We start from the raw sequence: 14,992 nt of genomic DNA on the forward strand, positions 1-14,992 counted from the left end.
AAATTTGGAAAGTTGATCTTAAAATAGAAGGTTGTATCGTCATTGTTTGTGTGAAAGCAAGTGTTTCTAGCTGTGCTTGAAGAAAGTATTTAAACATACAGGGTCTTTGAAAATGCTGTAAGCAACAGTTGTTTTCTGGTTTGCATCTTTTTAAATGAAAAATGAAAGCTGACAATTTCATTTTAAAACTAAATTGTCATCTTGATATATCTGGATTAACGGCTTGATCACTTCCATCATCAAAATTCAGAATTTTCTTAGATTCTCTTTAACCAGTACAAGAAATCCAAGATCTCATGCAGAAGCCTCACTGTGGGGGGAAGAGGAAAGGAAGATCGAAGGACTTGATCCTTTGGTGATAAGGCAGTCTGCTTTTGTGACTCTCGTGCAGGGATGTGAGTCTGGGTAGGAGCACACTTTCCTTTAGACAAGTGTGTGGGCTGGCTACACGACGGTCAGGAAATGAAAATGAGATTACTATAGTAACAGCTACACACCCACACAGCTCACAAGCGGTTTGGATTATTAGCTGACTTTTTGGACTTCTAATATAACATGCATAGTGTGGGTGAGTTAGTGCTGCTATGAGGGCCTTCATTTCTGTATTTACTGTATTCACTTAAGCTGGCCATATGGTTTTGCTAATTTCATTTTTAAAACTAGTCATCTGAAAAACAGGAGGGGAAAAAAAGAGGTGGGAGAGTCCAAAATGCTTACTTTAAACCGTTTGATAAAGGCAAGGCATCCAGCCATTTCTGCCCCCTTAGAGTAAAGCATCCATCGTGAAATTCCTGAAGTTTTGGGATCGGTGGCCTGTTGCACCCAGGGAAGAGGTGAACAAGTCCTGCTCATCTGGAAGACCGTGCCAAGACTATGGACTAGGAATTCCTCTTCAGACTCCCTCTCTGAATTGGAACAGAGCTGATGATACTGTGACTATAAAAGGAATTGCTCTAGCCCTTCTTTTTGGACTGCCTTAAGATGTTACCAGCATTAAGGTTATAGAGGCAGGAGGCAGTTTCAGCTTGAACTACTGGAATGGTTTTTGAAATGATTTTTGCATCCTGTGACCTGTGAAACTGCTTTGAAGAAACTGATTGCACTGGAATAGCAATTTAGGCATAATTAAACTACTCCTGGTGCTGAAATGGGATTGTGCTTCTCATAGAAGCATGCGTTTAAGTGAATTTCATTTTTCTTGTGAGTATAGATACTTGCGGATGAGAGCTTGAAAGTACGGAGAAACCCCACAGCCTGGAGTTACACATGTCGCAGCAGCTTTTTTAATTATTTTTACAGTATCACAAGTACTGTTCATGTATAGTGTAGTCAAGCTGGTGCTTTTCAATTCTCAGGTTCTCATTTCTGTTGTGGGTTTACACAAATCTTCCATTAGGTAATTCATAAAGTCATGTGTATTAGGAGAAGTCAGCTTTTGGTGGCAAGAGTAAGTGAAGAGATGTGTGCTGTCAATGTTACATCTGTGTGAAAGGTAACTTCTTTTTTTTCTAATCATCCAGCATAACTGTTTTTCCTCTGGGCTTTGCTGATTATTTTTTTTGATTTCAAAGCAAGCACGTAGACATGTAAGCACGTTAGGTCATCGTAATAGAAAGTCATAGTAAAAAAAAATACTCCTGTGAAAGAGACTTAACCTGAAGTGCTAGCAACTCTTTAAATACAAGAATGAGCTCATGGTTATAAATGTTTGACAAAAAAGGAGTTTTTTTGGCAACTAACCTTCAATGGAATGTTAAACAAGTCAATAGAGGAAGTTCTTAGCTGGGAAAGTGATTATTCATTGTTATCCATCAAAATAATTACCCATTAACCAAGATAAGGACCCTAGGGAATTCCAAGGGCTTGTTCAGGAAACTATCTGTCAGGCTGTTTACGAGAGCTGCAGCACTTCCTGGGAAGAGGAAGTAACCTCGTGCCGCGGTGCCGCCGTGCATCGAACTGACCGTGCTGCGAAGCCGGCACCGCCCGTGGCTCCGGGGGGGTTCTGCCCAGAAACGTCCTCGTGCGATAGCAGGGTGCAGGTCGGTTCTGGTGTGGAGATCTCTAACTTCTCGTCAGCAGTCCCTGAATCTGGCAGTAGCTTGGTATTTCTGTTCAGGTGTCCTGCCCTCGTGCTTAATGGGTCTTGCACAAGTCCGAGGTGCAATCTGTAGGCTGAAGTAAGGGAAGTCCTTTAGGATTTGGAGGGAGTTGGATTCAGTGCTGTGGAGTGCCGATGACATAGGAGTAAACTTATTTGCTTGTATCCCTCTGTACTAGAGGAGGAAGAGCATGCCTTTAACAGTGGGAACGCTTTTCCCCTGGCAGTTCTTGTTCTGCAGTTGGCTGTGCTCGGAGATGTAGAGCAAAAGTCTCTGGGAGGGAGAAGGCAAAGGACAACATGCAGCTCCCAGCACAGGGGGAAGCAGGAAGCAGTGTCAGGTGTCCAAATACATCCAAACAGCGAACTCTTTGGCTCTCTGGAAAAGAGTCAGATGACGTAGCTGCAAAATCGGGTCCTGGGACCCAGCCGGAGAAGGTTTGTGTTTCAGCAGCTTCTTGCGCGTTGTGGTCCGGCGTAGGTGCGTTGGCCCAAACAGCCGTGGCTCCAAAGGACTGATCTGAAGAATGAAAGTGAACCTCGGCCAGCTTTATTTACAAATTCGGCAGGTCACAATATTGCAGAGTATGTCGGGCTTGAAACCGATGTGAAAGTCCTGCCTTTACAGCTTTTAGATGGTCTGAAAGTAAGCCAAAGTTGTTCTCTAGAGTAAGAAGAATTTTAAAGGGGATTTGGGAGTTGGGAAGTTACCAAAAAGGAAACTTGTGTTTTCTTCAGCTGTATACTCAAAATAGAGTCATCTTTACCATTTCAGCCCTTCCTGATTCATTTCCCTTGCAGATGTGTTTTTTTTCCTCTGACTGAGCACACTTGGATGTGTGACATTTCTCTTGAACCTTTTGCTGCACTATTGTTTTTTGTTTTGTTTTTTGTTTTTAGCTGCTTTTTATTTCTATTCTGCAGGCTCTAGTGGTATTCTACTTTTGGGGTAGGATGAATGGCTTTCTATGTTTGTGTGAGAAGCTTGAGGGCCAGCTCTTAGGTGGGTGAAAGTGGCTTGGGGAGGTTTTAGTACTGAGGTGACTTCTGTGCTCTCATATTGAGCAAAATCCATGAGCCACTTTCTTTGCCTGCAGTACAGCGAGATGGTTTTGAATAAGTGCCTGCTCTCAGGAACCTATTTACTAGAAGGCAGGGCTGGTCTTTGGGTTGTCCAAGCTGAGAAGATAGGAACTTAACCCTTCTGAGCTTGTGGTTCCGGGTGCATTTCCATGCTGATCACATTGTTGGCATGAGCACAATCTGTGGTCAGTGGGATGATTCTCCTCAAGCTCAAAAACAAGCTGATAGGACACTCCTGTGTTTTACTGCTCAATCTTTGGTCATTTGCGGTTGCACAGTTTTAAATATAGTAACTTGATTATTAAGTGTATTCCTTGGTAGTCATTCCTCAGCAGTTTTTTGCCAGGAAGGCATTGCTGTGCTGATTTGGGCTTGGATTAACCATTTATTTTCTTCATTTTAACCTTCCCTACTGCAATGAGGCTTGCAGGATCTTGGGAGAAGGTGAGAAGGGCTTTGAATAAAGAGGGTAACACTGCAGGTGTCCTAATGTTGAGCCTGTTCTTCCTTGCTGGTGAACGATGATCCATTCGATATGGCTTAGCAACAGTGCTCCTCCTGGCTTCTGACTTTACCTGTATTACTGGAGGAGTTGAGAAAGTGGGAATGGATATGAATCATCTCAAGTCTCCCGGGAGTAGCCATCGTCTGGAGAAGTTGCTTCAGAGCTTTACAGTCTCAGCGTCATCTGCCACATCGCAGGGTCTGTGTTGGATCAGATGTAGCTTAGAGGGCTTGTGTAACTTGATGCAGATGTTATGGAACTGTCTGGAACAGGGCATCAAACGTAGAGGGGGTTAAAGCATAGCTTTGGATGAGAGGGCTGTGTCATGTTAATATTACATTCCAAAGCCGTGAAGAGGCAGAGCTGATGTTTTGAATTAATGCATGCGTTCTGGAATCATTTACTTCATCCACATTAGCATGCATCCACTTGTGCTTTGATAAATAGCTATCTCGTCCAGCAGAAATGGCAGGTTTGTTTAATGAGGCGTGAGGTAAAGCAGCATGCGAAATCGCGGGGAAGATGGATTACTGACAGCTCCCTTCCTCAACATCCCTACTTCCCCTTATTGGAAGGGAAAGGGATATCTGGCATGGTGGAGAAGGGGTATTTTGCCAGAGTGACTGTGATCGTTAGGAGCCTTGATTTGCACTGCGGAAAGGTGTCTGGTTTCTTCTCCTTTTCAGTCAGGGCTTTGTTTATCAGCATTGCTTGGGTGGTGACTAATTGATTGATTTGCCTAACACTAAGGAGGGCCAAATGAGGAATTTGGAAGCTGAATTTTCAAAGCGTGGGTGATCTTACCTTGATATAGGCAAAGCACATGAACAATCCTGAGAGGTTCACAAAATGAAAGCCAGCTATTTTTTTTTGTCATGGGAAGAACTTGTCTTGAGTGGTGCTCTGTGTAATCTGACCTGCATGCAAAGGCATTCAACGAAGTCTCTGGCCAGCTTGCTGTGTGGAGATTCATCAGGATTAGGTTAACAGGACAAGTCTTTAAGAAAAACTAACAAAAATGAGGTTTGTGGGGGAAGCTGCATAAAAGATGAATTCTCTTCGAAAGACTCTGTGAAGCCCATTTCACTCTGCTCTGTTTGTGCTTGGTCCAGGTTTCGAGGGGAGCATCTGCGAGCGGAACGTTGATGACTGCCCAAATCACAATTGCCAAAATGGGGGTATATGCGTGGATGGTGTGAACACGTACAACTGCCGCTGCCCACCCCAGTGGACAGGTACGTACTGTGGAAAACCATTCTCTGTGGGCTGGACACGCTTTACAGGAACGAAATGCAGGATTTCTGGCCTTCACTCAACATACAACTCAAGTTGTAAATGGCTGAATGTAGTTCACATCTGTACCTTGTTCTGCAGTCTGGGGGACAGATGTCAGTGAATCCTTCAGAAGATTGTTTACATCAAAGCCACCACAAAACGAGGCAATTTCCCACTGCACTGCTCAGTATTACAGGCTTACATGCATGTGATTTTTACAGACAAATCGTGTGGGTCTTGAGCTGCCATGCAGTGCAACTCTGAGTTGCACTTCTGCTTGTATGGATTAGTTTGTAAGAGGATGTATATTTCACAGAAGTACAAAGCATGGCTTTTCTATTACAATTGTGTGCTTTTGTGGTGCTTTGACACATTTGGGGGCGTTTTTAATGTGGGATAATGATCCTCGTGTAGATAATGGTAACGCTGCTAAAGAACAGGACGAAACTGGAGGAAGACATAGGTGGGAGAAAGGGAGGGAAGAGAAACTTGTGCATGGGAAGCTTATGTTTTTGCTACTATTTGCCTACTGTAGCTGATTTTTATCTGGAGTTCTGCAACTAACAAAGCTACTTTTGCTTCATAAATGAGTGTTTTACTCTGAGTATGTCTGGGGAGGTGGGGGGGAAAATGTGAATTTCAAGAAACCATTATGCATGATGTAAGGAAGCAGCTTACAGGAAATTCAGTGTCATCTTTAGTCACAAAATGTCTCCATACCTCAAAAATAAACAAATACCTCCGGTTTGGGTTTTTTATTTTTTAGTCATTCTTAGCTGGCACACTTTTTCAGTTGGGTTCAGCTTTGCCCTTTTTTTTCAGAATTATAGGAAAAGGAACAACCCCAAAACATTGAGGTGTGGACTCAGCGTGCAGTTTTCTTTTTATTAAGTAAACTAAGGTATTTTGCTTTGGAGCATAAGCCTGAATAAACTCCTCTGGTTCTGAAGAACTTCTGGTACATTTTTATCTGTATCTAGAAAATAATGTTTGAAATCAGAACGTCTGCAGTGAATGGTAGCTCAGGCAAACTTTGTGTGAAGAGTTTGATTGCTAGAGACCAAAGGTTTCATATTGTTTTAGCTTTACTCCTCAGAGTGCATCATTCTCATTACAAACCGGTTGTCATTAACTGCCAAGGAGGCCTGCCAATTAAGAACCCTCATTAACTTCACTTAAGAATACATAATTTTAGAGGTAAAACCACATAAGAGAGGGAAATGCACCACTCACGGCTTGCATAGCTCTCTGAAACCTGGTATAAATGGGAGAAAATGAGTCCTCCCCTTGATGAGCAAATACCCGTTCTTCTGTACTGCCTCCCTGTCTATATGTTGTTAAAGTTTTCCTGCAAAGGAAAACATGAAGAGAGTTTGGGTGCAGAGCCAGCAACCGTTCAGTGACCCCTGAAATACTGCTTCACGCTGCAGGAATTATAAACCTTATGTCTTCTAACATGTCATTAGTAAATCAATCTCGGGATTATTCCTGAAGCACAGAGGAGATAATGGACCATGAGTGTGTACAGCATGAGCTTAAAATTTATGAGGGATTACTGTGATTTGTAGAGGTATCGTAAACGTAGCCTGGTTTGCAGGATTTGGGTGGGTGGCTGCTGTTCACTCGGGATGCCTTCTGCAGCTCACCTGGAAGAGACATTGGTGGTAACAGGCTGTGATTCTCTTTGGTTTTGTGGTAGATTGTCTCTCTGATTAACCACTGAAGCTCTCTGCAATGCAGTTAGTTGTTCCCACTCTGCACCTATTTATGGGCTCTAACATCGGGGGAAAAATCATTGGACCCATGTTGTGGCTTAGTCTTGTGCTGTCTGTCTTCTGTCTGTGCAGGCTCTCCAGAAAATCTTATGCATAAAGGATGCTTCCCTCCTGTGAAACCCTGGAAAGAGAGGCACTCCCCAAGTTTTGTGTTCCCATGGCTTTATAAAACAAATCAGTTGAATGCTTTTTCTGAGAATTTCCTGCATTTATGGCAAAGTTAAGATTATCAGTGCAGCAGCAGCTTTAGATAATGTCTTCTAAAGGCCATTGACTTCCTAGACTTCAAGGCTCAGGTCAATTGGGAGCTAAAACTGGTCTCACAGTTCAGAAAACAGCAGTTTGGCTGCTTGAACTATGAACATTAGAGCCGTTGGGGAATTGAACTATCTTGTCCAAAATGCACAGCGCCAGTTTTGGTGTTCGAACTAAAACATGAGTAAGCTCAGAAGCAGCTATGCGTATTCATGTCAGCGTGTTTGACATAAGCAGGGCAGTAGACTGTGCCCTTGTCCACAGGATGCTTTAGTGATAACCATTCCCCTGCAGCGTTACTGCTGGTCTGGGTGTTTTGGGGAGGGTGATGGCTAACACTGGCAATGAAGGGCTGTATTTGGGGCTTTCTCTAAGCTGCTTTGCTTGAAAGCCTGTGCGCTGAAAACCTCTTGGCAAGCTTGCCTTTAAGAATTCATTTATAGTATCTGTAATTTTCCTTTTGCCCAGTAAATGTGTGGCCAAGCAATGATGTTCTGTGACACCCACAAAGTGCATTTTCTTAAAAGAAGCTTTCTTTGGATGCACTTCAGTCCTTCTCCTGCATCTTCAGTGAGAGACCACGAAGATGCAAGATAACAGTATACGGAGACACGAGGTGTGACACTGAGGCTGGGCACACACTAGGGAAGAGAGGTGGAAGACTCCTAGGATAGTTTGGAGAGAGGTGTCTTTTTCCCAAGGTTAAACCGCAGCTGATTCTGACAGCGGTAAGCTACAATAAAAACAAGTTACTCAGCAATAAGGAAATATGCTATATAAGTGCAGGTCTATCTTTCGCACAAACATGGTTTATAACATTGTAAATCATCACTAAGGTTAGTGAAGAGGGGAGAACTGAACAAACAACTCTTAGAGAGTCTGTCCTGATAAATACTTATAACACAGCAGTGTAAAACAAAGTCAACACTTTGGGAAATCAAAAGCCTCCAATGAGACCTTGAGTTCACAGGACATTGTGTGCTGTTTAAAAATAAATTAAAAAAAACAAGGCCCAGAACTGTGTGCTTGTAAGCAAGCATCAGTTAAAAGCAAAAGGATGATAAATCTTATAAAAACAATTTCACTGTGTAGGTGTGCCATCTTCATAACAATTCTTCTGGAATCTTTTGTTGCTAACACTTACTTGTCAAGTAATCCTGGAAAAGTTTAAATTGGTCTGTTTGTTTTAGTGTTTATTTAATCTTTGCACTGTGGATGAAGATCTATCACATTTGTTAACGTGATCTGTGCTTCATGGCATTGAGGAAGCCATTCTCATTTTGTGTTAGAAAAATCAGGAAGAATCTAGAAGCTATACTCCATCCAGTGAAGAACAATTTTCTGTAAAGCGATATCGAAGCATCCTTTACTGAAACGGAATCTGTTGCAATTCCTTTTGGTAACGATCTGCCTCTTGTGGTTCCTTGGCAGGTGGTAGACTGCACTACACAAGCATCCATTTTTTTTTCTAATTTCTTCTGTTTGGTACTGGAATCCAGCTTTTGAGAGACTGTTTGCTTTCCATCTCATTTCCTACTCTTCTAACAGAGCTCACTGCTCCTTTGTTGATGCATGTGCCTTCTCTTTCTCATGTGCTGTTTTTTCCGGAAAGATAAAATCTTGCTTTTCAAAGACAACCACGGGAAATTCCTGCTGTCGCTAATGTTTTTGTCACCTTCAGAGTTCTTGTATTTCATATGGTTATAATGATTGTCAGCTGCCTCAATCTGTAACTGGCAAGATGATCTTGGATGTGTCTTGGGGAAGCTGCTCCAGATCTTTTCTGTTGTTGAATGTTAGCTGATTTTTGTTTTGTTTTGTTTAAGGCTCACTTTATCTTGTCCTGGGCTACATCCTTTGTCAGGACCGATGTTTGTTGTGTCCTCGCAAGGCGCAATGTTGCAGATTTCTTCGAAATAGATAAAGAGGCTTTTGTGAAAGACTGAAGTCTGTTCTTATGTGCCAGGCAGGCCAGGGAACTTGGTATACTTCAAGTGTGATTTGAGTCAAAATTAGCCCAAAATCCTGGGCCGTGTTTGTGGCATGTAAAGACTGCTTTATGCTGCTGTTTTGTAGTAGTTAAACTGGATGGCTTGCTGCTGTCCGAGTGTCTTTGCCTTCTGTCCCTGCTCCTAGGCACCCTTCCCCTTTTTCTGGGCTGGCTGTGGCCTTTATTGGAGTCAGCCACTTTAACTCACTAATCTAGCAAAAAATCCTATCCAGCTGCCTTTTTTTTTTTTTTCTTTTCTGGGATCAGGAATTAAAATTCATGGAGAGGTCTCATGAGTGAGCTGGTACAGAGAAAGCAATGGCAGTCCAGGGCTGCAAAGCTGCGGGAAAGGTTAGGGCGTCCTTCCGAGGAGCTGGTGAGAGTGAGGCTTTAAGGGCTGCTCAGTTATTCCAGCCTACAGTTCAGATAAAGAAACAAGGCTGCCTTTAAAATGCACCTGTTTACTGTGTTGATCTAGCCTATGCAGCTTTGTGTCAGGAAGACTTTGGGTATTAAAGTGAGTAACATTATAAAGTGCTGTCAGTGTCTTTGTTTGGCTTGGCTGAGGAAGACTCCTGCTTAGCTGTGGAAAGTTTTGGAGGATCAGCGTGAGTCTGGCCCAGGTCACCTTTCAGGAATGGAGCACAACAGAGTTTGTTTTGTGTCCTCCATCCAGTTAAGTCCTTTGCACCGTTTTCTCCTCAAGTGCTGCACTGGGAGCTGTGGGACGGGTGTGGGGGTCTGGGGGACATGCGATGTCCGTGCTCAAGCAAATTCTGGAAGGCCAGCATTATCCCGCTGCAGTGCGGGCTTGGCCTGTTTGCCTCCTTCCATTTCTGTCCCTGAGGGTGAGACTCCCATAGCAAGTGTGTTTGTTTAGGCTTTGTTTTTGCCTGAAAAGAGGGCTCCAGAGAACTGTGTATTTTAAAATCCAGGAGACTTTTGTCTCAAGGAAAGCCCAGTGTGCTAACAGCTGACTCCACCAAATAACTCCAGCACTGGAAGCTAGCTTAAGAAGCAAATGTTTGTCTTGAGCAGAAAAGCTCTTCAGGCAGCAGGGCAATGCTTTTTAATTAAAATAGCTGCTAGCTTGGTCATATGCTCTTAAACACTAGTACAAGGGTTACTTTTTCTGCAGAGCTTTAGGCAGGAATTTTCAAACAGGGGAGTTAAGGATTCGATTCCTATTTAATTAGAGCAATATTTGCTCTCTACCTTCGTTTTCTTTGAAAATCCCAGCCTTAAACTCTGGGCAGACGTGACTTTTCTTTGCTATGAAGGGAGGATAAACATCAAAAGGCTAATGTTTAACATTTTTATGTAAGATCGTACGCTCTGGTATTTTCTTTTTGAGACTTTCTTTGCTGAACACCACTTTTCTCAGCTTCCGAATTAGAAAGTCTATAGTAACGAGCCGTGCTTAGTGTTGGGGAAAAAAAAAATACTGCTTTGCTAGAATACTTAGAGGCTTGAAATTTGGTGGAACAGACTCTGACGACGTGGATCATAATCTTGAATGTGCCAGTGTCATAAATGACAAAATATGCAACCTTTTTACTTTCTAGAAAGTATTATTACCTGCCAGGGAGTGCTGCCAGGGTTTCACTCTTCCTGTTCTGGCCGATGTGCACGGAGCAGTGCTCACCTTTGTGGTGGCACAGGGAGGCTGGGTCAGACTCCTGCCTGGTCGCCTTTCCCAGCTGCAAGGTGATGGTGGACTTTCGGGTGCTTTTCCAAACTTAAAAAGCACTGAAGCTTGTTGGGTGCTAGCTGAGATCTGCCCATGCCAAACTTGGCACGTTGGCTAGTGATTTGCTGTCACTATCGCAAAATTTCCAAGAGGCAGCCCTCTGAAAGAGGCCAAGAGGGATTATGATTCTTTTTCTTCCTTCACGTTTGAATTGGCAAATACAAAGGGAGAAGGGAGCATGTGGGCAGGTTCCAGAGCTGGCAGCTCTAACTTGGGTGTACAAATGATTTGGAGCATCAGATGTGAACAAACTTTATCCTGGATGTTGGTCGGTGTTCTTGTGATGCCTGTTCCAGCGTTGTGTGGAGCAGACTGATTTCACAGGCTTCGAATTGACACCATTTGTACTTTATCCAGTATGAATTCTGGAACAGGTACACAACCTCCAGTTTGTTGCCTGCTGTTTTCTGTTTCCCAATAGCAAGCCGTGGTGAGGAGGTAGCTGTAATAAAACACCTCAGGTGTTAACAGCCGAATTGATCCGATGACAGAACGACAGCATCTGATTTAGTCCATGCTACTGCTTCTTCCATTGTGCCTTTGGTGACTTTCCAGCCTGGGAAATACTCTTTGTGATCAGATGTGCCAAATAATCTCTTGTGGAGTTGTCTTAAGCTTTCAGTACATCTCGCATGTGTTTGGCTCTAAAACAAAATAGACTAGACCACTCTGAGTCTGGGTTGGTGCATGTGTGCTCTGAGACCAGGCTAATAGCTAACAGTTGTTTTATCTGCAGCTGCCTTGTTTCTGGCAGTTTCTGCCCCTTCCATCATCCTCGGAATGAGGTGATTTGTCTTTGGGTAATTAATAAAGATGCATTGCTGAGCTAGCTGGAGAATATGAAGCTTTTATTGCAAGGTTTAGCTTCAGTCATTATGTTTTGCCCTGCAGGACTTTCTGCTTGTTAGGGATTTCCCTGGTTTACTGGATTTTCCAGAGGAGCTTAAGAGAAGGGCAGAATGAAGGGTAGCTTGGTGATGTATATTTCCTTTTGATTACTTCTCTATCTTGGCACTGTACCCAGTCATTTCACCAGGCTCTGCCATATAAAACCAGTCTATCATTAGTGCAATAGTCATCTTTCTTGAACACTGTTCTGTTCATTTGTAATGCTGCCTCTGAGGAGCTCTGTCCGAGTGGCCCTCCCTCCCCAGTAGTCTGCTGAGTGATTTCAGGCAGTGCTTGGTGGATCAGGGAGTGCATAACTCTCCTAAAGCCCAGAGTTTTGTATTTGGAGGCTGTAAAATCCCTTGTAAAAGCCCATTAGTTCCAGTACATGCTTCCTAGTGTGGTTATGAAATTAAACTGTTTCCCCCATCATATTAGTCTAAAATAAACACAGATGTTTGCTCATTACAATTGTAGAGATTGATCTTCAGTTGTGTTCAAATTCTATATTAATCTCTTACATTTTATGATATGTTGGATATTGTTTGACATTCTTCAAGAGGAAGTAGATCTAGATAAAAAACAAAACAGCAAACCAAAGAAAACCCCACCTGAAATTTGGGAATGGTTGTTACTGCTTTGCTGCTCTGTAGTTGTGTATTTCGAAGGGAAACAAGATGCTGTGAGATCCTTGGGAAGGAATATTTTTTTCAGGACTGTGATGCCCCTTGCTTTTGCAAGAGAAAAAGTATTTGGCTTCAGCCGTTTTTTCAGTACTTAAGGAAGACTTTTACTAAACACAAGCAACTGGGGAGACTTTTTGCAAATATAAGCAGCATAGTCCATTGAATTCCTGCATGTGCCTGAAGCTGTCCTTAAAACTGAAAGCAGCAGTCATGTTCATCAGATGTCCTGCAGGAAGCTGTTGAGGTGGTCTCATCAGAGGGTCTGTTGGAATTTGGGTGTGTTTTGGACATGTGTGAGATCCCCTGCCTGTTCGTTGCTCTGTACACTCTTGTCTGTGTAAAGACACCACCTCTTCTAGAGAAGTGTGAAGTTCTTTGCTTTGATGATACCTTGTGTCAGTAAAGCAAATCACAGCACGTGGCAAAAGATACAAAAGAAAACATTTGATCTTCCTTGCAATAACTTTTGTATTGTACTTCTATCACAATCTATCTTTCTCGGTAATATTTGCTTTGTGAGTCTCTTATGAAATGCTTCTTTTCAGCCGGTCTGTTGGACTCCGACCTCTACCCCACTTTCAGCCTCTTCGTGAAGAGGTGGTGGCTTCAGTGCTGCGAAGCGTGTTCGTAGGCTGAGGCTGTGCCACTGCTATTATACAACTGTTTGCATTAGTTATTCTTCCTTGTGGTCAGATATCTCATCAGTGATATTTATTTTGTTGATGAAAGCTGTGGGTTGTGTAGAAGTCCCCACTGAACTCTTCCAGGGGAGCTGAAGTCTTTCCTCGAGGAGTGTCTAACCCAACCTTTCAACAAGAAGCCTGTTTGCTTTTGTATTTCATTTGCCATTTGTTGCATCAAACCGTGTCTGCTGTTGCACTGCCCAGTGACCTCACTTGGTTGAATCTGTCTGAAGTGCTCTGGCTTCTTCTTGGATAATATAAATATTATTTTGTTAAAGATACTGCTGCCTACTGTTCATCTTACAGGTCACTAATTAGATGCTTCGCTGCCTGTATGTATTCATTAATTGTAACTTAGCTTTTTCAAGGGGTAAGAATAATTTTGTGGGTTAAAGATTAATTGAATGTTTTTACAAATGCACAATTCAAAAACATGGGGGTTAAGTATTTTTTCACAAATGCCATTTTATTAGAAGTCCTGATGGTTCCACACTATTTTCCCTACGCTTTTCTGTTTACTGAGGAGTCGTGAAAAACAACTTGAGGAAACTGATGTTTTGACCCAACAGAGCAATGTGCTTTGGGTTACTCAAGCAACACAGGCATTTTACTTGCCTTAAAGGAAAGGACTGGACAAAGAAATATCTTTCCCCAGACAGACATGGTCTGCCTGCTGGCATCCTGAACGTCTGCATGGAAGGTTAGAGATGGGAAGGAACAGTATGGTCCCCTGAGGTGTTGCGCTGGTTAACCTTCTGCTGTAATTAGAATTGGCCATTTACCCAAACACCGTTTCTTATCTCTGAGCCAGTTCTTGAGCCTTGATAAGTCACTGTTCACCTTGTGACTTAGCAGTGCTGTGAAAGAGGAAAAAAGTAAACCGTTCTAATGAGATGTGCATCCTTCAGCTACTCCAGTCGTGTTTAAAGACTGTACAACATTCTTTGCAGTACCTTGTGAAATAAATTACTCTTTCTGAAAGATTCTAGCTAAATATACTGGTTTGTAGTTTCCTGGATAGTCCTTCCATGGTAAGATCTTTGTGCAGGGCAGTGCTATTCTGAGATAAGTGGCATGCTGCTTGCGAGATACTGAGGGGATGGTGGCAGAAAAGCTGCCTTTGAAACCCAAAGCTCCTCTCCCAGTGAGTCCTTTACAAACTTGAGGACCAGTTTGTGATTCTTACCAAATTACTTTTCCCTTCTGGTATCACCAAACTCTTCAGATATTTTGACTTCCAGTTCAGTCTAAGTCCAGTGCTGCGGTGGTCATGATTTTGAGAGAAATGGATGCAGCGATCTCCCAGCTCAATTTTCGAGGCACAGTAATGTATTTACATCCTTCGTCCTACTAAATGCTTTTAGTGTGCAAATTGTATGTGAGATGTCTCTCAGGAGGCTTTGGCGTCTGGTACTCCAGCTGTGCATCAGCCGTCTTTACTGCTGGAGAGCTGTTAAGAGGCCAGGAAAACTTTCTCCTTTATGGAAAATATGGTCTGCCAAAGATGAAGACCTCCGACTGAACTGGCAGAAAGTCCTGCCTGCATTCAGCTGTAGGATCAGTCCGGTTTCCTGTCTTGGAATTGGGTTTTATGCAAAGAGGAGGTCTTGGAATTGGGGTTTATGCAAAAGGTTCGGTAGGATCAGCTTTTAGATGCATCTGTTGTTGCTTCCCAGCGTGGCTGTTTGGGTTTCTTATTTGTCCAGAGCTTAATGCTCTTTTGGTGTAGGATTGCGCTCACTTAATGTGCTGCCTTACCTTTTAAATCAGGCTTTGTTTTTTCTTGTTATCACAGGAGCTCTAGGAGAACAATCTAGCTGTTCCTCATCAGTGAGGACAGGTACAACGACATGAGGGGCCCTGAGCCACTGCATCCTGTGTCTGCCAAAGGAGAATCTCCCTGAGCCCCTGTCCGGTGCCTGCTGGGCTGGCAGGCGGATCAGTCAAAGCAGCCCACATGCCTGGTCTACTTTATTCCTTACAGCTTCTCTGAGGGGGAAC

At 43.0% G+C, this 14,992-nt stretch overlaps 1 protein-coding gene across 1 annotated transcript in view; it reads left to right on the top strand.

Moving 5' to 3' along the window:
• Window positions 1–14,992, top strand: part of NOTCH2 (notch receptor 2) — an 85,574-nt gene that overhangs the window by 21,460 nt on the left and 49,122 nt on the right. The window contains exon 5 of the mRNA XM_048080238.2: window positions 4,802–4,924. Within this exon, the coding sequence (XP_047936195.2) occupies window positions 4,802–4,924 (123 nt within the window). The remainder of the gene's footprint in view (window positions 1–4,801; window positions 4,925–14,992) is intronic.

The sequence above is a fragment of the Anser cygnoides genome, chromosome 8 (genome assembly GCF_040182565.1).
Source record: "Anser cygnoides isolate HZ-2024a breed goose chromosome 8, Taihu_goose_T2T_genome, whole genome shotgun sequence".
Lineage (NCBI taxonomy): Eukaryota > Metazoa > Chordata > Aves > Anseriformes > Anatidae > Anser > Anser cygnoides.